The sequence below is a fragment of the Hoplias malabaricus genome, chromosome 7 (assembly GCF_029633855.1).
Source record: "Hoplias malabaricus isolate fHopMal1 chromosome 7, fHopMal1.hap1, whole genome shotgun sequence".
Classification (NCBI taxonomy): domain Eukaryota; kingdom Metazoa; phylum Chordata; class Actinopteri; order Characiformes; family Erythrinidae; genus Hoplias; species Hoplias malabaricus.
The window spans coordinates 13,667,355-13,693,817 of record NC_089806.1 but is presented as its reverse complement, the minus strand read 5'-3'; the positions used below and the strand labels follow the sequence as shown (position 1 = coordinate 13,693,817).

At 39.2% G+C, this 26,463-nt stretch overlaps 3 protein-coding genes across 3 annotated transcripts; all 3 read right to left on the bottom strand.

Moving 5' to 3' along the window:
• Positions 1–398: 398 nt before the first annotated feature.
• On the bottom strand, positions 399–2,292 carry LOC136702680 (uncharacterized). Its single transcript, XM_066677832.1, has 5 exons — positions 1,750–2,292; positions 1,588–1,653; positions 1,471–1,506; positions 1,082–1,384; positions 399–991 (listed from the first exon to the last, which is right to left on the bottom strand). Exons 1-5 carry the CDS (start codon positions 1,766–1,768, stop codon positions 399–401), a joined length of 1,017 nt encoding a protein of 338 aa, XP_066533929.1. The 5' UTR covers positions 1,769–2,292.
• Positions 2,293–2,763: 471 nt separating this feature from the next.
• LOC136702679 (ankyrin repeat and SOCS box protein 2-like) lies at positions 2,764–8,231 on the bottom strand. The gene is made up of 8 exons (XM_066677831.1): positions 8,095–8,231; positions 6,577–6,743; positions 5,798–5,953; positions 5,393–5,638; positions 4,456–4,627; positions 3,472–4,027; positions 3,100–3,253; positions 2,764–2,888 (listed from the first exon to the last, which is right to left on the bottom strand). Exons 1-8 carry the CDS (start codon positions 8,229–8,231, stop codon positions 2,764–2,766), a joined length of 1,713 nt encoding a protein of 570 aa, XP_066533928.1.
• A 3,858-nt stretch (positions 8,232–12,089) lies between these two features.
• Positions 12,090–24,864, bottom strand: LOC136702678 (ankyrin repeat and SOCS box protein 2-like). The gene is made up of 10 exons (XM_066677830.1): positions 24,563–24,864; positions 22,342–22,464; positions 21,774–21,943; positions 21,492–21,647; positions 19,713–19,958; positions 18,553–18,724; positions 16,117–16,167; positions 14,651–15,212; positions 13,946–14,099; positions 12,090–12,235 (listed from the first exon to the last, which is right to left on the bottom strand). The coding sequence occupies exons 1-10, from the start codon at positions 24,862–24,864 to the stop codon at positions 12,090–12,092; spliced, it is 2,082 nt and encodes a 693-aa protein (XP_066533927.1).
• Between the last annotated feature and the right edge of the window lie 1,599 nt (positions 24,865–26,463).

Here is a 26,463-nt window from a genome sequence, read left to right as displayed (position 1 = left end):
ACCATTCGTCCAGTGTAATTTGTGATAAGCCATGTGCGTTACTGTTATCGCTGTCTTGTATGTCTACGTCTTGTTGGTTGCTAAGCGATTCAATACCCATATCATATTCGTCCATAAGACAAAGCATTTTTTCACTCGGAGACAACTGTTTCCACGCTTCATATATTGGGTCATCACGCGCAAAATCTGTAGATGCCATGACTGTTTAGACCTATTTGGTTTTCGATACACAAATTGTTGGTTTTTAAATGTCAATGGTTTAAAATAATGCTATTACTTTTGAATGTACGTTAATGATTTGATTTATTTAACACATACTTGAAAAAAAAAAAAAAAAAAACCACAGTATATTATTAACACAATAATAATAATAATAACAATTATAATATTAACTATTATTATCTACAAGACGGCCCTGCAACAGGGATCCGTGTTGATTTTTTTAACTGCAAAAGTCTGTTTAATTTATACAACAATTCTAACGCTGTTTCACTGTGCGCAACCTGTTTCTTACACAAACCATGAATATCCTTAACTAAATTGGCATTAGCTGTTTGTTCTTTACACAAGGCTTCAATACGTTCAACCTGTTTCTGAATAATATTGTCACGCCTGCGGTTTAAAGCAGCCTGCCTACGCTGTTCAATAGAGATTTTAGCGATCTCCTGTGACATCTGTCTCATCAACGTTATTAGCTCAACAGGGTTGTTAGCACAATTACAACCCCCCACCTGGTTTTGTTGTTGTTGTTGTTGTTGTTGTTGTTGTTGTTCGTGATCTTGATTGGATTTTATTTCATCCGTAACAGAGTCCCCAGGTTCGATCAGAGCATCATTTAACACATCATTCGGCACAACAGCAGCACCGTTGTCCTCCTTTACTGTAAAGCTGTTATCATTCCATGTTTTAAATAACTCATCAGACCATCCAGCGGCGCACAGACCAGGATCAACACAGTCCTCATACACCGACAGATCGAAAATGTCCAAATCTATGAACAGATCAAATAATGAAACACTCGTTAACACACAAACCTCATGTTATAAATAATACAAATAATATTTAATTGTGTTTTTATTACCGTTTGTTTTGTGGATATCGTCCAATCTAAGACGTTTACCACTACTTGAGCGCGATGTTTGAGCACCACCAGATCCAAAACTACCACGTTTTCCTTGTGGAACAGGCACCCTGATGTCCCTTGGGACGCTTTGATTGGATCGGGTAGGACTGCTTGTTAAACACGGCGTAAATGTTTGCGGCGCTTGGTCGTTGTTGGCGTACGTAGCATCCAATGGTTCAACAACGGCAGAGGTGCCGGGAACAACTTCAAACCCTGGCGGTGTTAAGAGATTTGTTTCTTCAACCAAACGTGTCAACCCTACTACAGAGAACATATAAATTACACACTATTGCGACACACAATCAAAATATAACACCATGAGTTATAAGATGTATCAGACAACCTACCAAGAGGATTTAAATACCCCGTAGCATCCACAGTTTCTGAAGAAATGAAAAAATAATCTCATGAATAACAACTAAAATCAAAAAAGACACATAAAATAATAAAGAGCAGAGTCATACCTTCACAAAGTTGTGATAAACCTTCAATGCTCCTAATGGCACGGATGGTTTCTAACTCAGATGTACCTAGACAAGATAAACCCTGTTAAGTGGGTAAGAAAATATTATATCACCGAAATTCTGACAAAAAATTAGGTAGAAATCTGTAGTTTAAACACTTACCGAAAATGTAGGACTCCATTGCGACTTCCAAATAGTGTCGGTATAGGCTTTCTCACAAACACAGGATTCAAGCTAACTATATATACATGGGGGGCTGTGGGTGTGTCAGGGGTGTGGTGTGGGTGTGAGGGGAAACCCGTATAAGGGCATCCTGTACTGACCTGTCAGTCATAAGCCCGAGAATCAAACAGGTTAATTTTAACATCCCTAAAATATTCGCGAGGGCTGCTACCAAATGCTTTACCACGCCGTTTCTTCCTTGGCGCAAAAGCAACGTTGGTTTCAGAACTAATAGTTGGTGTAACTGCAGATTCTCTTAAAAGAGACTGATTTACACACACTGTAGACATTTTAAAAAGCGTTTAGCCATAGAAATCCACAGGGTCATTTTAAATAACACATGCAAACACAACACACCCCCAATATGTTGGGGGGTGAGGGTGTCAGGGGTGGGGTGTAGGTGTGAGGGGAAGCCCATATAAGGACATCCTGTACTGACCTGTCACCTGGGTCATAAATCAGGGGTCATAAATCAAGGGGTCATAAATCATTCACAGAGGTGTTTGACAGAAGGTGTAGGATATATACTACTCGTACCCCTCCAGGGTGGGCTCTGGACCCACCTGAGCTGGATAAGCAGCTACAGACAATGTATGAATGTTAGTGTTACTAGGATACTGTGAAATGTAGTCATACAGAACTATCAACTTAACACTATTTGTTCCTTGCATTGAAATGCTTTGAGGTCACAACATTGGGCCGGTTTCAGTACTTTTTCCTTGTCATGCCCTCTTCAAATTTGACACTCTTTGCTAATTTTATAGCTTTTAGCCTGTAAACTAGCAGAGCAAATACATTAATTTGTATCAGAATCATGTGAAAAAATGAAGCAGTTTGCAAGTTAAGTTTGAAAATTTAAAAATAAAATATAACATATTTCTGAAATATAAAGTATGCTTTTTTTATTGCAGTTTATTACAGTGTCATATTATAATGAGTATTTTCACTGCTAGATCACTCCCCGTGCTGCAGATACTGGATGAGTCTTTCAGGAAGAGGCAGATTGTTGATTGTTCTCTGTGGTGCAATATGGCGCCTTATTTTCAATCTGCAGAGCTGCTTCAGAGATTGTGGAGCTCCTGCAAAAAAATTAAAACAAGTGCCGCAAGAATTATTTCATGGAATATTTGGGATAATCCGTGATCAAAAAAGAAACTAACTCAGCTTTCCAAAGCTGTTAACAAGTTCCCTTCCCAAGCTGAAGTGAATGAACAGGAAACACAGAAATTGCAGGGCAGTGGCTACTCTAGCATACGTCTTGGAAAAATTTTCTACAGAGCATATACTTACTGGTTCTCTCTTTGAGATAAGCCCATTCCTTATTGCTGTCCAGCTGTTCAGTGAGTTTGGAGCAGAGTTTGACATGACCCACATAATCCAGCAGCAGGTCTATGATGGGTCCTGCCCAGTGGCACATTGTAGGATGGGAAATCATCTCGCAGAACTGTCAGTCAATTAAAAATACACACTTATTAAACCTGACGTTTGCACATATCCAACTACAAAAAAAAAAAAAAAACACTCTAGGGACAAGGTTCAGGGACAATAAATATAAAGCTTAGCCTTAGACTACTGTAAATTGTAATATAAATAGTGAATCCTTACTGAAAATTATTTATGGGTTAGGCCTAGCTTTGGGTGGTTGGTGGGATGTGTACAAACCTGCAGGCATCGTTCTTCTTGGTTGATACCAAAACAATTTTTGGAAGGGGACTTGGGTGATGGATGTGGTTTATTGCCATACGTGCATTGGAAACAAGATGTAGCATCACATCCATTATCCATAATGATCTTCAGTAGGGGCAGGTAGTTCATGCAGATAGCAACAGTAGCTGGGAAAGTGCCCAGCATGTTTGGGATTTGGACATTTACATCAGCTCCATTCTCCACAAGCAGTTGTACCATCGGAATGGAGCCCTGCCTCAAAGCCACTAGGATGGGACTGAAGTAATCCAGGTTTGGGTTGGCATCAGCTTTCAAGAGCATAGCAGCAGCTTCAGTGTTTCCGTTGCTGACAGCAAAGTAAAGAGCTGTGGTTCGTCGGTCCTGATACTTACAGGAACGTTCTGAAGCCAGCTGAGAATTCACATCAAATCCAGCCTGGATCAGAAGCTCTAGGACAACATCCTCATCATATTCAGCTGCCAGATGGAGGGGACTGATGCCACTGAGCTGTATTTTGGTTCTGCAAGTGACTGGAATCAGCATGGAAACTATTCTGTGTCAGGAGATAATGAAGAGATATAAAAATGATCACTTATAGTGATACAAAACAGGGCTTTCACTCTTAGTGAAGGCACAGTGCCTCAGACATCAGGTATCATATTATAAACCATTGTGTGTAATAAGTTTTCAGAAATATTGAATTCTTCAGATCTCATCCCCATCATTATCACTGTGAAATATGTAGATATTGTAAGTGTCTCTACAATCTACAAATCTGGCATCAAATCCACTTTTAATTTCATTGATTACATCTCTGAACATATTCCTTAGCCTGCAGGCTTTCTTTGAAGCTAAGCATGAGCTAAACTGATTCATATAGGTTTAATCAGTCTTAAATAAGCTAAACAATTAATTAATTATAGGATGTGGCATATATTTGGTATATCTCTGTAAACAAATAGTAAAGAATTATGAAATAACTCATGATGGCCGTGCTGGGCTGCAGTGTGCAGGGGGAGGAGTCCAGCTTTGTTCTGTTGGTTGCAGTCAGCGTTGTTCAGCAGGAGCAGTTTAACAGCTCTCTCATGGCCATTCTTACAGGCTTCAAACAGAGCAGAAGCTCCATCACTTGCCTGGCTGTTCACGTTCGCACCTGCAGCATTCAGCAGCAGACAGAAAGCGATAGTATTTCAACCTTCTTGGTAAAGAAAATGAATCTTAATACATTTTAAAAACAGATACAGCAGTGTGCAAAACGATGAATGAACTATGGAGAAATTACATGTTTTGTTGATATTTCAAGTGAATATTAATACATATCTGCAATTTATATTAATTTTTAGCTAGTTTTGGGCAGCACGGTGGTGCAGCAGGTAGTGTCGCAGTCACACAGCTCCAGGGGCCTGGAGGTTGTGGGTTCGATTCCCGCTCCGGGTGACTGTCTGTGAGGAGTTGGTGTGTTCTCCCTGTGTCCGCGTGGGTTTGCTCCGGTTTCCTCCCACAGTCCAAAAACACACGTTGGTAGGTGGATTGGTGACTCAAAAGAGTCCGTAGGTGTGAATGTGTGTGAGTGTGTGTTGCCCTGTGAAGGACTGGCGCCCCCTCCAGGGTGTATTCCTGCCTTGTGCCCAATGATTCCAGGTAGGCTCTGGACCCACTGCAACCCTGAACTGGATAAGCGCTTACAGATAATGAATGAATGAATTTTAGCTAGTTTTGATGTTTCATAATTTTCCAGTGATATATTCAGCAGATAATGTGTAACTGTGGGGAGGTGTGTTCATTGTAGTCTATGTGTACTTATTTTTATTTAGAAAATCAGCAAAACATGGAATTGGACCTGGGGCACCCAAACCTCTGCATTATCTGTGTAATTGGTTTAATAAGTGACAAATTTTGTTTGATGCTGCTTACATACCATGCTGTATGAGGAGATTTAATGCCTCTACGTTTCCCGTTTGCGCTGCCACGAAGATGGGTGTGAGGCCGTACATGTTGGGTGTGTTGATTCTGGCTTTGGCCTTCATCAGTATCTCACAGATCTCCACATTGTTCCTGCACACAGACTCATGGAGGGCAGTCCAACCTTGGATGCAGCTCTTATTCACATCAGCTCCTGAGTTCAGGAGCAGCTCCACCATCTCTGCATTTTCCAGCTCACAGGCTTGAACATAGCCATGGGAAATACAAAACAGAAGGGTGATTGCAAGAAAGAGAAGGAGAAAATAGTGTATTTTAATAATCTTGAAATCCACTCACCAGCCGCTGTATTACAAACACCTACTTGTATAGGTTCACAAAATGTCTTATTCCCGCATGATACCTTTATGTAGAGGGGTCTCTCTGGCCTCATTCCCAATATTTGGATCGGCACCCCAGTCAAGAAGACACTCCACACAGGCAACATGATCCCTTTCCACAGCCAGTAACAGAGGAGTGCGCTGTTTCAGATTTCTTCTGTTAATTAGTTCAGGGTGCACTGGACAAAATAAGAAGAGAGGATGTCAATGTTGTAATTAAATTATTTTATTTTTACAGTTTAGAATTTATCAAAGTTGCAAAACTTGTACAAATTGTAAAAACGTAAGTGTACTGTTTTTGTTTTTAAAATGTATTTATTTAAAGGAAAGTGAGGTCAAGCGAAAAAGTATTAAACAACATTTATGGGTCTGATTATTTATCATTTTTATTCCATTTTGTCTTCAAGGTGCAACCCAATTGAGGTCAAGAAAAAAAAAAAAAAAAAAAAAAAATATATATATATCCCTGAATGAACCGTAGAGCATTGTGCTCCATAGAGTATGTCCCTGAAATGGGGAAAGACATTTTTAAATACATTAAATACAGAATCTCTAAAAACTCTAGGCCACTAGGTGTCAGTATAATGAAACATAAATATGCCTCAAAAAGCGATAGATAAGAAAGAACTGATTGCTCCTTTAATGCTCATAGTAATCGTGAGTTGCAAAGGTAAGGTGTGAAGCTTGTGTAAAGTGAGCACTGTCGATGGGTGGAGAAGCTTCCAGTCCATTTAGGTGATAATAGCCCTGTGTATGTGAGGAATGGTGAGATTAAGGTCAAGCCTGCTTCTGTCTTTCTCACCAGTTAACAGCACACGGAGACATTCCTCCTGTCCCTGAGATGCAGCTTCATGAAGGGAAGTCCAACCCCGCTGAGATCTTTCTTTTATATTTCTACCAGTGGCAATTATCTCCAGTAAAACATCTACACGGCCGCTTTGGATTGCTCCAAATACAGGGTCAATATACCTGGCAAAAGAATATAATCGTTTATTAAAGAAGTGGTTTGGTCAAAAAAGGTGATGGGAATGTATATAGTTTTCCCACTAGCTTAACTGTAGTCCATCAATGAAGACATTGATGTTTGGTGTCTGATAAATCTAGCATAGTTAACTGATGGAGGTGTATACTTCATCTGTTAGCACTGCGTTTACTCTCTGTTTTATGCAAATTACATCAATTTGACTTAAAAGCGAAGTTAAGGATCGTAGTGATAAAACACTTTTATACAGTTTAGAAGATGATTCCTGACACTTTGGTCTCCAGTCTGTTTGCATGTGCTATAACTGGTTTGATGTGTTTATGAAACTCCGGTGTCTGGAGTAAATAAACATGTTGCCTCTGTGTGGTATGCAGAAAAGGCATCTGTCGTGCTTTTAGACAATGTGCCAAACGATTTATTTCAAATGAAATACATTATAGATATAAGCCTGCTAATCTGTAAAACCCTACTGTGGGACAGATCACATTATAATCTTTGGCCACTGAATTAATTTCCAGTCAAAATTATCAAGTACAACAATATAGTTTCTAATATTTTGGACAGAAAATGTGTTAAAATTACTAATAACTAATAAGTACGATATTGGGCGGAACAGTGGCGCAGTAGGTAGTGTCGCAGTCACACAGCTCCAGGGACCTGGAGGTTGTGGGTTCGAGTCCGGCTCCGGGTGACTGTCTGTGAGGAGTGTGGTGTGTTCTCCCTGTGTCAGCGTGGGTTTCCTCCGGGTGACTGTCTGTGAGGAGTGTGGTGTGTTCTCCCTGTGTCCGCATGGGTTTCCTCCGGGTGACTGTCTGTGAGCAGTGTGGTGTGTTCTCCCTGTGTCCGCGTGGGTTTCCTCCGGGTGACTGTCTGTTAGGAGTGTGGTGTGTTCTCCCTGTGTCCGCATGGGTTTCCTCCAGGTGACTGTCTGTGAGCAGTGTGGTGTGTTCTCCCTGTGTCCGCGTGGGTTTCCTCCGGGTGACTGTCTGTGAGGAGTGTGGTGTGTTCTCCCTGTGTCTGCGTGGGTTTCCTCCGGATGCTCCGGTTTCCTCCCACGGTCCAAAAACACACGTTTGTAGGTGGATTGGTGACTCAAAAGTCACTGTAGGTGTGAGTGTGTGAATGAATGTGCGAGTGTGTTGCCCTGTGAAGGACTGGCGCCCCCTCCAGGGTGTATTCCCGCCTTGCGCCAAATGATTCCAGGTAGGCTCTGGACCCATTGTGACCCTGAACTGGATAAGTGCTTACAGATAATGAATGAATGAACTATTAAAGTAGTGCTGTATTAAAGCTCATCTGAGTAAAATGTGTCTCAAGTGAGAATGGGAAAGGTCTTACTCCTCTGGTTCTTTGGTGGTGTAAAATGTTCCGTCGTATCTTCTCCAGGCCACAAAGCGTGTCCCATCACTGCTGAGGAAAGAGTAGCACCTCGTGGCCTCAGAATTAGCAATGTTCAGAAAGGATTCCGCCTTCATCCTTCCCTTTAATGGTTCGTCAAATAAATGTTGTGTTAGAGTTTTCACTTTTAACCTTAAATGCAGTTAAGTTGTAAAACTGTTGTTGATTATATAATTTTATACCAATAAGAAGAAACATTTTGACCGCATGCTATTGCTGTGGAAACCAAGGGCATTTTCCATGACATTGTCACTGTACATTGTTAGTACATCCCTTAAAGGCAATAACAGCAGCATATTATACAGGTTTTTTTTTGTAGCACATAGCCATGCTAATGTAATTAGACGTTACAGTAACACACTATTTTGGCGCTAGAGTTTTGTTTCCTTCTCAAGCTCTTCATATTTTGTCAGTTCATGTATAATCCCCTAAGCTGCTCAAGGTTAAGTCAAATATAGAAGACAGGGATCCTATGCACATCATGGTAAATCTGTGCTGGATTCTTTTAGTCTGCATTTGAGCTCATAATAAAATTTGTATGCAATATCCTGGAAAGTGCCAGTACAACAATACAAAGTGCAACAGGACACGACGACATCTGCCTTGATGTCTTAAATATTCCCATGTCATCTGCTCATCAACAAGAGTTTAATCTGATTTAGAACCAGAGGTTCCTAATCCAGTGATTGTTTAGTGTATATTTTTATGGCACTAACTGAATTATTGAAAGGAATTAATATATTATTATTTATTTTATTTTATCCACTCAAAACTAAATCAATTTGCACTGTTTAATCAGAAAATAATGTCTTTAGGATCAGTTTGGACCAAACAGAGAAATATGATCAGTACAATTAATCAGATAAATGGTGTCAGTGGTGTGTGTTCAACGTTTGACATGCTCTTTTAAATATTGTTGCAAACTACACTCACACAGGCAAGTGACATTTTGACAATAGCCAGAGCAATACAAACAGACGTTAATTCATTACCCAAGGCTATAACGAACTCAAATTTTCACTTTTGAACAAAACTTTAAACTGCAACATTACAGAAGAAGGAAAAACATTTTTAAATTCGAATGAGCCAACTGAATAACTTTATTACTAAAGCAATTTTGTAGTATTTGGAGCTGTTGGTCTTTTTTGATAAGATTTTACATAATTTAAATGGATGCTGTTAGTTGACAAAAATGGAGAAAAAATGTTTGCCTTGACTGTGACAAAATGCACATAATAACAACCTACATATAAGTAGTAAAAGGACTCTTACAGATGCAGAGTAGCTGTTGTCTTGGTGAGAGAAGCAGTTGTGTGTTGTGTGTTCTCTGGTAGACTGAGCTTTAAACCTGTCAAATCCAGCTCAAGTTCTCAGCTACAGGAAACATCTCACGTGCACAAACACAAACCCTATAGACAGGACTCAAAATAGACACATATCTATGCCCCGCGTAACACAAATTAATATACAACATTCTCTCTCTCTCTCTCTCTCTCTCTCTCTCTCTCTCTCTCTCTCTCTCTCTCTCTCTCTCTCTCTCTCTCTCTCTCACACACACACACACACACACAAACACACACACACAGACACACTGTGATTTTCCCCAACAGCAGAATCCCATAACATATAAACATGAAGGCTGAAATGTGAAGTATATCTTAATATTACATGCTTTGTGGCATACATCCAATTCAATAACATAATAAACAAAGTTCATACATATACAGAGTATATACATGTTTCAGCACGGCATATTCTGATCTTTATCAAAGTTAACAAAAGAAAACGCCTTCTACAGGAATATACCTCACACATTTTACTGCATGATTACTGTTTTTAGGATATATTTAACATATTGGAGAAAAGTAATGCACCAAAGTAATCACATATTTTGTATATTGCATTTAAATTTTCCAAATTGACAAACATGGCAAATAATAATAAAAGAACCCCTCAAAGGTGCACTAAAATTTATGACAAATGGCAAGAAAAGAAGTTAAATTATTCAAGATTATGAATGTTGTGACAGCTTTGATAATGTTGTGCCCTCTAGCGCTCACGTTAGAAAATAACACCATAGACCTCGAGCGTTATCAGTAGTAGTGCCATCAATGAAGCCCTAGTGCTCTCATAAACATAACAACAGGGACCTCTAGTGTTCACAGTGAAGGTAAAACCCTGGGATATGGAGGCAATGATACTGCAGAATGTCTTACATTTATTGAACTTATAGCACCTGATCTGTAAACAATCTGTATTTTTAATTGTTTTAAATATGAGAAATTACATTAAATTTTGTAGTTTTGATGTCACAGTGGTGGTTAGTGTTAATGTGTGTTGTCCTGTTATGAATGGAGTTTTAAATACTGTGCCCATTCATCGTCCACTCTGTTAGATACAACTTGTTGACCCACTGTGCAGGTATGATGTTATTCATTCATTCATTCATTCATTCATTATCTGTAAGCGCTTATCCAGTTCAGGGTCACGGTGGGTCCAGAGTCTACCTGGAATCACTGGGCTCAATGCGGGAATACACCCTGGAGGGGGCGCCAGTCCTTCACAGGGCAACACACATTCATTCACACCTGCAGACACTTTTGAGTCGCCAATTCACCTACCAACGTATGTTTTTGGAGCGTGGGAGGAAACCGGAGCACCCGGAGGAAACCCACGCGGACACAGGGAGAACACACCAACTCCTCACAGACAGGTATAATGTCAGAGAGAGTTATTCATGTGTGACTGCACAGTTTGTGTTGGACATTTTCTTCATGTTTCTCTTTGTTATACTGTGATATATTTATTTATTTATTTTGCTTATTATATTTTTTTCATGTTGAAAACTCTGTTTTTGAAGTTGCATTGGGGAAGATATTTTGCTATGCAAATTGGCAAATAAATTGTTAAATGCTATATAAGCTCAGTTGTAGTCACCATTTAGTGTTTAAACCATGTAAATATTATCTTGACTTATTTAAAACTAAATTATTACTAATTATCTCTAATGTTATTTTTCAAACATAGGATAATTAAAAAAGAGCCACAAACAGAAGAATCACCCTGCCATATGTTCATTAGGGTAAAACTGAATTTGCATCATCTTTACTGTGGTATGTAAGGTTGTTAAGAAGTTGCTTAGATTATGCTATGGTATTACTAAGGTGTTACTGAGAGGTTACTGTGGGTTGCTTTGGCATTTTTGGTGGTGGCTAGATTTTTCTAAGTGGGTGCTAGAATATAGCTAATGTGTTTTTTGGTGGTGGCTTGGCTTGGGTGCTCCAGGGGGTCGCTATGGTATTATGGGGAGTTGCTAAAACATTGTGAAGTGTGCATTATGATGTTGCTAAGGTGTTACAGCATGATTGCCAAGGTATGGGCATTCAAATGAAGACAAACTCTCAGTTAATACTCACACAGACATTTGACTGTATAGATAATAGAAGTAATTTGGTTCAGATGACATAGAGGATTTTTATTTGTAATTTGCATGATACATACATTACAAAATAAAAACAGTATATGTTCTTCTGGAATTTTGGTTTGGAATTTTGAAAATCTATAATTTTTTTTACACAATGGTTTTAAGACCATTATTTAGGTATTGATTAAAACAACTCTTCACCAAATCACCAAACTAGCAAAAATTAAGAAAATATATGAACATGTAACTGATAGCATTATCTGCACTTAAGATTTGTCAAATAATTCCATTATGTCACCCTTTGCTCAGCTGTTTCTAATTAAAATACAAATACATTATAAATAAAAATATTTTTAAAAAATATTTACAAACTAATTACACCCTACAGTAAAATATGTAGAGCGATATATTTGCACTGTTATTTTTATATATACTAGCTGAATTTTACTTGCTGGAGTTTTTTTTCTGTTTATTTTCATTTGTGTTGGCAATTCACACCTAAAAAAAAGGCTCAAAAATCCACTAAGCGTTCCTCATGATTCAAAAATTTGATCAGACGTCCAGGGATGGGCAGATTTTGGATTTTCATTAATCTTTTGATGCCGAGGAGTTGACGGATCTTTAGTCTAGAAAGCTGCATCAGAGGTCGTGGAGGAGCTGAAAGAAGAAAAAAAATTAAAGAAAAAAATTATGTCTCTAAGACACACAAATTTGATTTTGAGGAACTTTTTGATTGGACATTAATACGACTTGCTCTGATGTTACCATGATATATGGAGAATAACATCAACCTGGAATACCATGGCAACTAAGTAGCATACACTAGCAAATACTTAACAATATCCTAGAGCCCATCTAAGACACCAGAGCAACCACAAAGCAAAACTCTAGCAGCAAAGTAACTGCTGCAGCAACAAATTAACAGCCACCTGGGAAAGCATCTGAACCACATACAGCCCTTGCAACTGCTGTAAACTCCTGGGACACTTAATTCATCTAAGAACACCCAAGCAATATCAGTAGCGTATTGTGTGTCATTCTGTATTTTCCTTTATTTCCTCAGACATACTACTGTCTTCAAAAGAGACATAAAAAGTGCTATATATAGCTACAAAGTCAAAGTACATAAATGCTCTATACCGGTAACTCATGCCCAGTATGAAATGTGGTGAAATCTATGGTGAGGATGTAGTCTAACTTTTTACCTGCATCCAGCCATATACAGTATTTTAGCTAGAAGGCTAAAGAACATCCACAACATTGATCCTAGCCTGAAATGTTGGTTGATGTATTTTCTAATTGGAAGGTCACACATGAAGGTTACCTTTGCCTTGTCAAATGCTCTTTTCTCATCCACTTGATATCCTCAGAGGTGTACCCTTTCACCTGTTTTATTTGTGCTGTACTCAAACCAGTGCTAGTGTCTTTATGAGTGGTGTCATAATATTAAATTAACTGATATCTGTGTGATCATGTCACACCTGAATAGTGAGACATCACCGGAGGAGGGGTAATGAGACTGATCCATTACTGCAACAAACAACCTAGAATAAATGCCCAGGGCACAAAGGAGCCAATGAACAAGCAGCAATTTGGGCAGGGTCACCTCATGACCAAAAACCCCTTCTTCGGGACTGTGAACCCCTACATCTCGCCACACACACCAAGTCCACACACACACAAACCCACAAAAGAACTATTTTAACACCCCACCCCCTAAAATAATCCCGAAAACATCCAAAAAGGGGACAGCTGAGCATGCGGAGAGTTCCTTCCTTCCTACCTATCTATCTATCTATCTATCTATCTATCTATCTATCTATCTATCTATCTATCTATCTATCTATCTATCTGTCTATCTGTCTGTCTGTCTATCTATCTATCTATCTTTACACTTATATAGCGCCTTTCTAGATACCCAAGGGCGCTTTACAATCCACACTGCTCAGAACGCTCATTTCACACACTGGCGAGAAGCGGCAGCCAAACGCTCACAGTGTACTCTCGACCAGGAACAACCGTCCACCTGGAGGACTGCATCGGGACTAGGATTTCACCCAGGACAGAGTGCCAATCCATATCTGGGCGCACACACATTCACTCACACACATACATACTCATTAACTCACACACCAGGACAGTTATTAGACAGAAGCCAATTCACAGTTCCTGTGAGCTCCCCAGCCCCTCCCATACTCAGTAGTGACTGTGAACTTGACCCTATAGTAACAAAATTTTGCAAACTGGTGCAAGTCCTCTTACTTAGATATTACTATGGCCAAAAATAAAGAGTTGAGTATAGACTATAAGAAAAGTCCTATGGTAATCTGCTAACAAATTATCTGACTTTATGTCTAATGTACGTACTTGCTTTCTCCTTGATACATTCCCAGTCTGGGTAGCTGTCCAGGTGTTCTGTGAGTCTGGAGCAGAGTTTGACATGGCCCACATAGTCCAGCAGTACGTCTATGATGGGCCCTGCCCAGCGACTGTACTTGTCAGTAGAGATGACATCACAGAACTAGAAAAGGTCACATAATAGACATTAATTCTGATCAATGGTTATAACACAAGACTCACAAAATTGGCAATGTATGCACCTACATGTATATTGTTTCCACTCAAAGCAGTCAGGTAGTTTTGTGATATTAAAAAATCCACAGATGTGTCTGTCTGTCTTCCATTGTGACAAGATAACTCCAGACACCATCCAGAGCAAATTACATTTATATCCATGTTGCTGAGAGCAAATAAAGGGTTAGGCATCTTGCCAAAGGACTTTTTGGCATAACATACTCTGGTTACCCAGACAGAAATATGAACACTATTCTTCTGCACAGAAGGCAGCAGTATTATACACTATTCTAGGCCAACAAAAGGAATGGATTTGCAGCTGTCACAAAGGAGTGTAAGCTGTAATAAAGGTAAAGTCCTTTAATACGATGTTGTTCTAGTTTTTAAGAGTTCTGTGTTAATTTCTGTTGTTTTCTGCTCTTTTGTTTTTTCTATTAAATCAAATAACATCATTGCTGTGGGGACTGAAAATGAAATTGCATATTAAAGTGTAACAACCTGAACACAGACGTTCTGAGTGCTGTCATCACTGTCCTCTCTGTCAGTGCGAGTGACCTTTAGAGGTGGATGAGGGTTGCTGCCGTAGATGCAGTTAAAACAAGACAGAGCATCACAGCCATTGTCCATTAGGTACTTCAGCATGGTCAGGTACTTCATGCAGAACATCACAGTGGCTGGGAAACTGGTGGGGTGTGTAGGGATATATGCATTAACATTAGCTCCATGTTTGATAAGTAATCTGACAGTGCTCATGCAGCCCTGCCTCAAGGCCACAAGCAGGGGGCTGAATGTGTCCAGGTTTGGGTTGGCTCCAGCCTCCAAGAGCATGGTAGTGGCATTGATGTTGTTGTTAATAACTGAGAAGTATAGAGCTGTGCTACGGCGGTCTTCATACATTTTGCTGTGAGATTCAGACAGCATGGCATTGACATCAAATCCAGCTTCTACCAGAAGTTCCAGGACTTCATCCCTGTTGCGTTCTGCAGCCAGATGCAGTGGGCTAATGCCAGTTCTCCTCACTCTGGCCTTACTGGTGGCCGGAATCAGCAAAGACATAATTCTGAAATACAGTCATACACTTTTCAGTCAAATCTGTCCACCGCAGTGTCCGTAGTACAGCAGTGTGTTAGGACTTTAAACAGCAAGAGATGGTTTAGAAGAGTACTAAGCAAATACTGTAAAACTCTTTTTTAAGCTGTTTTTACAAACATCACCCCCGGTCAAATGACATATTTTGTTCATTTTCAAAATGAACTCATCCTCCACATTGAACAAAGATAAATATGACCATTAAGCCGTAACATGGGGTTGCTACAGGTAGGTTTGTGGCAGCCCAGCTCCAGGATCTCAGGGTCCAGAATTTAAGGAGTTTGATGTGTTCTTCCAGTCTGTTCAAGGCTCTGGACCCAGTGTGACCATGATCAGAAGATGAATCAGTGATTACAGAAGAGCAATTTATAAATATGTTTCTATTTGTTGTTAAAATATTGAGAAATATAATGTGTGCCTTCAGTTTTACACAGGCCTTATTTTATGCATTACTTTTCTTAGATTGTTATACATCAATTATACAATAATGATCTATTAACATGTGCAGAGGTCTTAGGAAATCAAAGTAAACAAGATCATTTGACCCAGTGTGCTCTAAATAACTCTATAGCCCAAAACAGTAAGAAATCTCATGCAATCTAATGGGAAAGATTAATGCTTATTTACATTGTTAAGGAACACGCTGCAGTTCAAAGCAGAGAAAATTGTCTAATGATTTGGATAAGGAAATGACAAACCAAAAACACACAGGGTTAAAGGTAGATTCTGGGAAATCAGTATCACATTTCTATTCTATAGTTAATGTTAAAATATTAATGCGATTTTTGTATTAAGATTAACATACTTGTTACTTGTTACTTGTTAATTGAGCACCTGCTTGAAATTGCAGGACTATCGTCCAGTGGTAGACTTACTTAACCGCCTTGTCACTTTTGAGGCTAGACCAGTAAGGTGGCAGGTCAATGCTGAAAACCAATGCAAGATAGAGAAATGCACTAAACCATGTTTTGGGATTGGATTTACATTTATTTTATTGTATTTTCTTAATTGTTGTTGAACTTTTAAGCTTTTTTATAACAGTATTTTAAAAAATACAAAAATAATGTAACAATCTACTGTAAACATGCAACAAGACAATCTGGCCATTACAACAAATAACAGAAATTACAAACACAATACTATCAGGCTGATGGTGAGCTTTAACTGTGCAATTTTAAATAGTTATAAAGAAGCCTTGCATGTGCTCTGGATTTAAGTTACTGGCAGACAGTATTTTCGTCCTAGAAGAAGCTGCACACGATGGTAAAACAAAGCCCCTTCAGTGTTAAATATTTTCCTGGAATATTTGCAGTAATTAGCATGGAGTTGGTTGACATGTGTTATGTAGATGGATGGAACAATGTCAAAAGACTATAATTTTAAAGAAAAGTAGAAGAAAGTAAATGTAGTCCACATTGTCAATGTAACAACATTTCATTTTTGAACATCAAATTATATTATCCATATTATTTACTGAAGTAAATATTGTCTTGTAATAAAAATGTCATTTGGGTTCAATGTTTTTTGTCAAATTATTTTCATTCTTGTTTCAAAGTCTTTATATATTTAATGGAAATATACATTTAAAAAAATTTACCAAAAGGTTATCTCCACATTAGTTTTCTTCCAATTGACTGTCACGCACTCCTGTCATGTCTGTTTTCCCCGCCATGTGCTCTCTCAGCACATGGCTCTGTCTGTTATTGTCCTTGTCTCCGCCCATGTCCCGCCTTTGTTCCGCCTCGTTGTCCGTCCTCCTCGTTATCCGTTTCAGGTGTTTCTCGTCTGGTAGATGTACTTAAGTCCCTTAAGTCCCTTTGTACCGATACGCTTCCTCGTATCGGTCATTCGTTTTGTTTCCTAGACATGTCGTTTCGTTTCACTCCCCAAGTCGTGTTGGTCCTCTTCCATTGTTGCCGTGTCATGTTTCCCAGTCTGGTCTGTCTGTCTCAGTCGTTTCCTGTGTCATGTTATTAAGTCTGTCTGTCGTGTTTTCTCTAGCCCTCTGTGTTAAGTTTCATATTTAGCTCTGTGTTTAGGTTTAGCTTTAGCTATCTGTGTTTACTTAGCTTTCTAGGTCTTTGTGAAGTATCTCTGTCTAGGTTTCTGTTAAGTATCTCTGTCAAGGTCTTTAGTCTGTCTGTCTTTCCTGTTTGCTTTAGTTCTCCGTTTTAGGTTTAGTCTGTCTAGCTCTTTGTATTTTAGTTTAGTCTGCTTACCTCCCTTTGTCTGTCTCTGTTAGCTCCCTGTGTGTTATCTTTCTGTTAAAGTTTCTTTGTTTTGTTAATAAAGTATTTGTTTTAGCGTGTGCGTCCGCCCCCCATGATTCCTGACATTGACTCCTGAATGCCAAAAAAATTTAGACGCTCAGTTTATTATTATTTTTATTTGTATTTTTATATATTTATTTATTTTTTGGTGTCTCAAAGTGTTCTTTTGGGCATCGACAATTGTTATTCGGTAAAAAAATACAGTATGTTTTATGAATTACATATACAATTCATGGCTTATGTTTGGGGCATAAAAAGCCATATTAGGTTCTAACAAGCAATAATGGACTTACTAGGTGTGTAACTATTTGTCCTTTTTGAAAAATAGGGATTAACAAATCTCCAAAGTGTAAAAAATTGTGTCAAACAGTGCTCCATTACCTTGAAAAAGACGCTAAATGAGATTTTGGGTTGGCCTCTTGTGGCCGTTAAAAGGTATCGCATGATACCTTGCAATTCAGCAAAAATACAAACAATAAATAAAATATAAGGTTTTCATAAATAGTTTTCGCACATAATTGGCTTGAGGCAGATTCCTTATTATTTGTATTAATATTTTCATAAATTACCACTTCAATGGAAAGAAGACAGTTCCAGCTTTCATATGACACCATCTTGCATATATCTTATAATATGTAAGTTATAAACAAGAGAATGTGAATATTACAAGTCTGAAACCACCAGCGGTTTACCGTAGCAGAACTTATTTTTCATTAATTTTTTTAGTTTCAGAAACATATAACAAATACAAGGTTGCCAATGGTCATACAACCTCTTTAAACCAAAATACAATATAATTTAGTTTTCCAAAGTTGCTCACATACCAGGATCCACCCTGATTTACATAAAGTGAGAGATATAAAATATAATATAAAAAAGGAGTGCTAATGAAACAGGAATTAATGACCTAAAAGCACATAGCCTTATTAATCCCTGAAGTTGTGGTATAGGTTACTCACTTCTCATAGATCTCTTCCAATTTATTACCAATCTAGAGATCATTACTGATTACTGAAATTAATTCCAGAGCAAATTACCTACCTGTCATTTCCACGCTGAGCAGCAATATGTATTGGCAGCAGTCCAGTCTTGCCAGGTTTGTTGGCATCTGCCTTTTGAGATAGAAGAAACTGCACAACATCAACGTGACCATTCTTACAGGCCTCATATAGTGCTGTGGCTCCATCTGCTGCCTGGCTGTTGATATCTGCACCTGATATTAGAAAGAGATGTCTTCAGAAATATGGATTTTAGTACAGTTACTGGTTATATCTTCTTAGGTCTGTGTTCTTTTTTGTAGATTTTTGAAATGATATATATTTGTTCACTGCCTATTCCATACATCACACGCAATGCTACCAACCTGAGAGGGTAGAGGCTAACACAGACTTTTTGAACTGTTGCTAACTGTCACGCCCTCGCCTTGTCAGGTTTGTTGTCCCTCCCATGTGCTTTATCTGCACATGGCTTTGTTTGTTTATGTTCTAGTCTCCGCCTCTGTTCCGCCTCCTCGTCTGTCATTTGTTAACCCGTCCTCCTCGTTATCTGTCCAGGTGTGTCTCGTTTGTGTCTTGTATTTAAGTTCCCTTGTGTCTCTCCTGTTGGTCGAACATTTCTCCTTTCTCCGTTGTCCTCATTCAAGTCGGTCATGTTATTTGTCTGTCTCCGAAGTTTCCCCCGTCGTCGTTTCATTTCCTTTTGTCGTTGTTTCACCTTTGTTTTGTCCCAAGTCATGTCGTGTTGTTTATCTCCCGTTGTCTAATCAGGTCATGTTTGTTTCGTAGTTTTGTCGTTCTGTGTTTTTCCTGTCCCTATTAGTTTAATATCCTCGTCTTGTTGTTTTCTTTATAGCTTGTCTTTGTTTTGTTATAATAAACTCATCGTGTTTTAGCAAGTGCGTCCGCCTCCATCAGTCTGCCCCGTGATCCGTGACACTAACACAACATCAATGAACAGCTCCGCACACCTGGAGGATAAGGCTAACTGCCCCGATTAGTTATATCTGCTAACAGATCCTTGCATTGGTTAGCACTGTGATGGGTGATGGTGGAAAGTACATTCTACCCATCCAGACAGAGTGAGGCCAACAGTGCTTCCAGCATCAGAGGACTAAGGCATCACCACTCGTTATGTCCAAGCACGTTTGTGTTGTTATTCAGATTAGTGGGGTGTTCATTGGAAAAATACTTTTTTCCACTTACCATTTTTCAAGAGGAACCGAAGCGCATCCATTTTCCCACTCTGGGCCGCTACAAAGATCGGTGTGAGGCCATACATGTTAGGTGTGCTAATCTTTGCTCCAGCCTTTACCAACATCTCACAGATCTCCACGTTGTTCCTGCACACAGACTCATGGAGGGCAGTCCAGCCTAGGATGCAGCTCTTATTGACAGTGGCTTTGTGATTTAACAGCATGGCAACCATCGCAGGATTCTCCTTCTCACAAGCTGTGGACCAAAATGGCAAAAGCTGCTTCAACCAACTATAAATGACATGCAAACAAATTAAACAGATGCAGCACAAACATCAAAGGAAACACTTGATGGAATTTATGTGTCTGCAAAATTATTAAACTATAAGTCATTCTAGATAAGGTCATAAGCCATAAATGCAAAGTTAAACATGTTAACAACAGTATGTGTTTAAAATTATGTGAGCACCTGATGGAACTAGCTTGTAACTCACACATTCACTCACTCATATACAGTACATACTCATGTTAAGAAACCGCTCCACTAGGGTATGCTATTCAGTGGTTCTCCTCAAAGACACTATTGAAGTTTTTCAACTGCATGGAACCTATACGACTCTACACGACACGGCACGGTTCTGTTGCTTTTCCACTGGCCAAATCTGGTACCTGGAACCGGGTATGTTTTCAGGCCCAGCTCACTCCAGGTTCCAACCGTGCGGAGTAGGTACTAAATGGTCGTGTGTAAACCCTGCAGAGCGCTGATTGTCAATCCCATGTCAATCACCACGAAATGCAGAGCTCATTCAAATCCAGCACAAACCGCCTCTTGTAAAAGCTCTTATGTTACAGCAGCTTTCTCATTTATTTTTATTGGACTCACAACAGCAGCTCGTAACGTTACCTCAAGGTGTTTTGAAGAGATTTATATGCTCCTTGGGCTGACGGCCGACGAAAATTTCCTGTGAAAGCTGAACGTGCAACAAGTAAAACTGCTCTGTGAGAACTGGGGCGCCGAGCTGTGTTCAGTCAAAAAAACAAAAACAACAGGCAAATACACTATGAGTTAACAGCGCCTAACTTTTCCGCCGTCGTTATTGTGGTTTTGGAAAAGCCAGCAATTCCTGTAAGAGATGGGGTTTTGCAAAGTCACTGGCTCCATTTCGTGGGTGAGCCCTATCAGTGGAAAAGCGACAAGCTTTAAGCGTGCTGAGCCATGTAGAGTCGAGTCATGTTGAGCTGGACCCATGCGGTGGAAAAGCACCATATGTGTCCTTCACTGGAAATGATAAATAAAAGACTTGGGTGTCAAGAATGCTGCCAAAAACTGACATATTATGCTGAAGCTCACAGACAGAAACGTTGCAGTGTTAGGAGGCTTGCCAAAGGATCATTGTTGGAAAATGTGCCCTTGTTGCCAAAGCTGGTTACTGAAACTGGTTACAGAGTCCGCTGGGTTGAGGCCATATTGAGGGCACTTTGATATATCAACCATTTTGGAATAGGCAGCATGGCAATGTTATATTTGGGGATAATATCTTTGGAAGCTTTACTGACACCTGTCATGAGCATGACTGAATTTAGAAAAAAACAAAGCAGAGTTGGCAACAACACATCAAAGATTCATTGAAATAAACAGTATGAAAGGACTAGTTCCTTAATCAAATATCCATAGAAAAAACACTTGCAGCAGGGATCCCATGAATGATCGAGGCCTGACATGTACAGGCTAACTGAAGCCTTCAGGCAATACTAGAATTCCTTAGATCAAAGCTAAGTTGCTACATACCTTTATATAGGGGTGTCTCTCTGTCCTGATTTGCAAGATCTGGGTCGGCACCTTTATCAAGAAGGCATTCCACACAGTTTATTTTCTCCTGTGACACTGCCAGCAGAAGAGCGGTCTCCTTCTTCAAAGTGCACTTGTTAATCATCCCAGGTTGGGCTTTCACAATAGCAACACAGACACACACACACACACACACACACAAAAACATAGCCAAAGAAAATTAACTGAAAAGCTAATTAGGAAATGACTCACCAGGATGGCATAACCTTACTTTCATCCTACCTCTCAGAAGAGCCTTAATACACTGGTCTTGGCCATAATAAGCTGCTTCATGAAGTGGAATCCATCCGTATTTGTTTGGAAAAAGAACATTGCAGTCTGGTTTCCTGATGATTTGCCGTAAGCATACCACATCTCCTTCTCGAATAGCCTTCACAAGAGGGTCCACTTCCCTGTCAGAAAATGTTAATCAAGATATGAAACTATAGATAATTCTTCAATCTGTAAAAGCTCATATTGTATTTTGTTAAGTCAGTAGGTGAATTTTAGTCCTGTGGTTTCCAAGTTATTTACTGTAATTTAATGTAAATGTTAGACATGTTTTCCCATTATTCTGCAGATTTACCGGATCATACTGTTTTTACAGTCATTATACAGTTTTATCCTCATTTTAGAGTTGTTATTAGTCATATATTTGTAGTTCTGTAAAATGACAATAAAACCATATTGTTAATTTAACTTACAGCAGTTTACATTAAATGTTTACCTTATAGATGACATGATACTCAAAGCGTATTTACTTTAGTAATGCACAAGATCAACATGTTTGATTTAAGAATAATACACTCACACTTCAGCCTCTGGCTTGACTTCTACAAGTGTACCATCATATCTGCGATATGCCACCATTCGTTTGCCATAGCCAGTGGTGAAATGACTCACTATGAAGGAAGTATCTTGGTTTCCTAGGTTCCTACACAAAGAAAAGCAGGTGCTATATTAAAGAAATATTGGCTTCAAACAGCTAGAGAGAACTGCAACATTAGAGCATACAGTAAAAACTATTATTGTTATATTACTAATAATTTATTCATCTTCTGCAACTTTTACTTCTGCTCATGTTTGTAGTTTGAAGCCTACACTGAACCTCTGATTCCTGGTGCTTAGGAAGCAAGAGGTAATTGCTAAACTGCAAAAGTTACAATAGAAATTTTCTATTAAAACTACCTTTGCGTATTTATGTATTTTATATGTGTTTCTTATTTGCATTAAGCCTAAACATTACAAACCTCGGCTCCACCAAACTGGGACATTTTATGAAATGCAATAGAAAGCAATGGTTTGTTAATCTACATGAACCTACATTTAAGTAATATTGCACAAGTACATTTAAGCTTTTCCCTATCAGCATTCTTGTTTGTTGTAAATATACACTCATAATGAGATTGATGTCTGAAACACATTCAAGAAAAGCTTAGACAGAGGAAATGTAAAATTAGCACACTGGAAAGCGTTAGAAAAACACCCTGTCCCGATTTTTGCCAGCATAAATGTCAAAAGCCAGGAATGGTCATAGTACAGAGATGTATTATTAATAATGGCATCTGAAAAAGCACTATTAATTCAATTTTCATTCAGAAGGACTTTGAAATCTCAAGGCCAAGTCACAGTCTGCATGTTGGAATAACATGGCTGCCACTGCCGATGCTATTTTTTGCTAAGGGTCATTTGATGTATAATTCACTCCACATCCTTGGTGTTACATTAAATGTCAGAGGTGAGAGTGAATACAAGCAGCTAAGCACTTCTGCAGACTAAATATCTGCTTCTTACCCACTGTTTTCAAATGACTGCTAATTTGCAACTTAGCAAAACTCTAACAAAATAAAAGAACGTGAAGGGGTTTGCTGTGGTACTAGTTAAAGCACAATGGAAGTCCACCGAGTGGACCAGCAACTAAAGAGAAGGTTGAGCTTCTATTTTTCTCTTTGATGGCATGTGAACTCTGGGGATTGATCCAAATGGATTCCAAGCTGCTGAGTATTTTGCGTTGGTTGTTAGGGGACCCTGAGCCAGGATGTGTCAGGACAGGTGCAGTGTACATGGCCTGTGGTCCTCCAGTCAGTGCCGCAGGTGTCTGGTGTCTGTAAGGGACATCTCTTTCTGCCAACTGTAGTATTTTGTGGATAAGTTAGCTCTGCATTAAGTAAACACTTGGTGGAGGTAAAGTGGGGACTCACTTTTTCACATACTTGTGTCAATAACATGCAATTAACTATATCTGTATCACAATCTGTGTCACCATTATGATGTATTCAATAATAAATTCAGTAAAAGGCCTGTTTTGAATATCTAAATCGTCTTCTATAAAAATCACTCACTGTGCCTTCACACCTACTCACCTAGTGTCTTGAATGCATCAGAAATTCTGCACTACACTGGTTTTAAATATAGCTGCCCTCATGCTTACAACCATCTATATGGGGAGGTAACAGGTTAATTCAGGGACTACAAACTATTAGATAATATATTATTAGAATATTGTAGATTATATAGTCTCAGAGGAACTGTCCTGTGGTGGTACCCTCAAGGGTACATATTCAGCACTTTTAGTTAGGGAATATAATTGAACAATATTAATATTATATTTATTTTAGAATTTAAGGTTTTGTTGATTTCATAAGCCAGGTATTGATTTCTTACTAATGTTTTTCTTCCCCTTTGGAGAAGAGAATGTAACAAAAATTAAGTCAACCAAATGGCCAATAAAAGTAAATCTACACTGTACTTTTAGTGAATAATAATAATGTATCTGTACCATACCATTTTTTCTTAGAATATACAAATTGGTGTGTGTGTATTTTTGTGTGTAACACATTTCAGTTTGAAAACCATATACTCAATAATGCATTCACAATACATAGTAAAAGTAAAAGTATATATAAAAGTTTCATATGCTGTTATGTAATATTTTTGTGAGATCTAACAGAAAGAAAAACACATGTGGCTCATTTGGTCATGATGGTCAAAATGCAGTTGTTTCAGAGTTTATACCCCTCTCCCCTATCTACCTGGGTGGGTTGGCAGGACATGGCTCTGGAGGAGGCCGTGTGGGCTGCTGTGGAACAGACGGAGCTGATGGAGCTGCTGGAGCTGCTGAGGCTGAGCTTGTGATAGCTGCAGGTGTTCCACCTTTGGCTGTAGAGGTTTTTGTGTTTTCAGAACTGGTGCTGGAGTTCTGGGATTCTGCAAGACTTCGTTCGATTGCCAGCTGCATGAGCTCATCATCAGACAGATTACTATACAAACTGTAGTCATCAAAGCCCAGGCTGGGCTCCACAGATCCTGGCATAGACACACTGGCAGCTGCCATTGCAGCTTTCTGAGCCCTGAAACATTCATTCATTCATTGCTTATCCAATTCAGGGTCGCGGGGGTCCAGAGCCTACCTGGAATCATTGGGCGCAAGGTGGGAATACACCCTGGAGGGGGTGCCAGTCCTTCACAGGGCAACACAGACACACACACACACACATTCACTCACACCTACGGGCACTTTTTGAGTGGCCAATCCACCTACCAATGTGTGTTTTTGGACTGTGGGAGGAAACCGGAGCACCCGGAGGAAACCCACGCGGACACGGGGAGAACACACCAACTCCTCACAGACAGTCACCCGGAGGAAACCCACGCGGACACGGGGAGAACACACCAACTTCTCACAGACAGTCACCCGGAGCAGGAATCGAACCCACAACCTCCAGGTCCCTGGAGCTGTGTGACTGCGACACTACCTGTTGCGCCACCGTGCCGCCCCAGTCCTGAAACATTATTAGTAAAATGATTTAACAGGAAGCAAGACGGGATTGTTTATAATCGTATGCCCAGTTTTTCCAGGTAGGCTCTGGACCCACTGAAACACTTCTCAGGATTAATATTCAGGATGTAAAACATAAACTCTTTTAAATATGAAGTCAATAGCACATTGCTTTTTTTAACTGCCAGTAATTCAGCCTTACTGCACTGCTCAGCACACTTGGAGGAGAATGCCAACTATCCAGATATGTCTCATCAGCTAATAGATGCCTGTGCTGACTAGCACTGTGTTTGAAAGGTGGTGGGATAAGGGGTGCTGTCCTACTCAACCAGAGAGTGTGCAAATTGTGCTCTCTTAGGACTCCTGACTAAGGCAAGCTCCCAATGATACTGTCCTAAGTTATTTCTTTTTCTTCCATTTCTGATGGTCCAACAATCTTGAAAATTCAACACAATATACAGGAAGGACATTATATTTATGGCAGAATATGAAGTGATATAAAATCTTCCAACAATCCTGAAGTCAACATTCCTGCCTATACTGCTGCCATTAACATGGGTGCAAATCAAACTTGCAGCTATGCCCAACATAAAGATGGCATTAATCTGAGTATTTTAAATATATGTTCCGGGTATACACTTCAAATAACATATAAATGAAAAACAGATTTGAAAATTGTCTGTAGCAAGTTTTGTTGCAATAGTTCACACTGTCTCTGTCAGTTTGATAAGAGAAGGCAAAAAGGTTTTGGGGAATTAAGTTTTTAAATTTGCCTGTCTAGAGAGTACTACATCACTACTGTCATTGAGCAAGTGTTTACAATAGTTTTTCATGCTGTCGTGAGTTGGTTGTAATGATTTCAAACTGTGTATTTCTGCAGTCATGCACGGAGTATACAGGTGCTGGTCATAAAGTTAGAATATCATGAAAAAGTTGATTTATTTCAGTAATTCCATTCAAAAAGTGAAACTTGTGTATTATACTCATTCATTACACACAGACTAATATATTTCAAGTGTTTATTTCTTTTAATTTGATGTTTATAACTGACAACTAATGAAAACCCCAAATTCAGTATCTCAGAAAATTAGAATATTACTTAAGACAAATAAAAAAAAGGATTTTTAGAAATGCTGGCCAACTGGAAAGTATGAA

Excerpts from the sequence above, each read along its gene's own strand:
- LOC136702680 (XM_066677832.1), bottom strand. Across the intron at positions 1,385-1,470 it reads GGGGTATTTAAATCCTCTTG|TAGGGTTGACACGTTTGGTT; the intron begins GTAGGTTGTCTG and ends TGTTCTCTGTAG. Across the intron at positions 992-1,081 it reads CGATATCCACAAAACAAACG|ATTTGGACATTTTCGATCTG; the intron begins GTAATAAAAACA and ends ATCTGTTCATAG.
- LOC136702678 (XM_066677830.1), bottom strand. The coding sequence starts at position 24,864 with ATGGCAGCTGCCAGTGTGTCTATGCCAGGATCTGTGGAGCCCAGCCTG. Across the intron at positions 21,648-21,773 it reads TATTAAGGCTCTTCTGAGAG|CCCAACCTGGGATGATTAAC; the intron begins GTAGGATGAAAG and ends CTATTGTGAAAG. Across the intron at positions 19,959-21,491 it reads AGAGACACCCCTATATAAAG|CTTGTGAGAAGGAGAATCCT; the intron begins GTATGTAGCAAC and ends TTTGGTCCACAG.
- LOC136702679 (XM_066677831.1), bottom strand. The coding sequence starts at position 8,231 with ATGAAGGCGGAATCCTTTCTGAACATTGCTAATTCTGAGGCCACGAGG. Across the intron at positions 5,954-6,576 it reads TCTCCGTGTGCTGTTAACTG|TGCACCCTGAACTAATTAAC; the intron begins GTGAGAAAGACA and ends TATTTTGTCCAG. Across the intron at positions 3,254-3,471 it reads AAGAAGAACGATGCCTGCAG|TTCTGCGAGATGATTTCCCA; the intron begins GTTTGTACACAT and ends ATTGACTGACAG.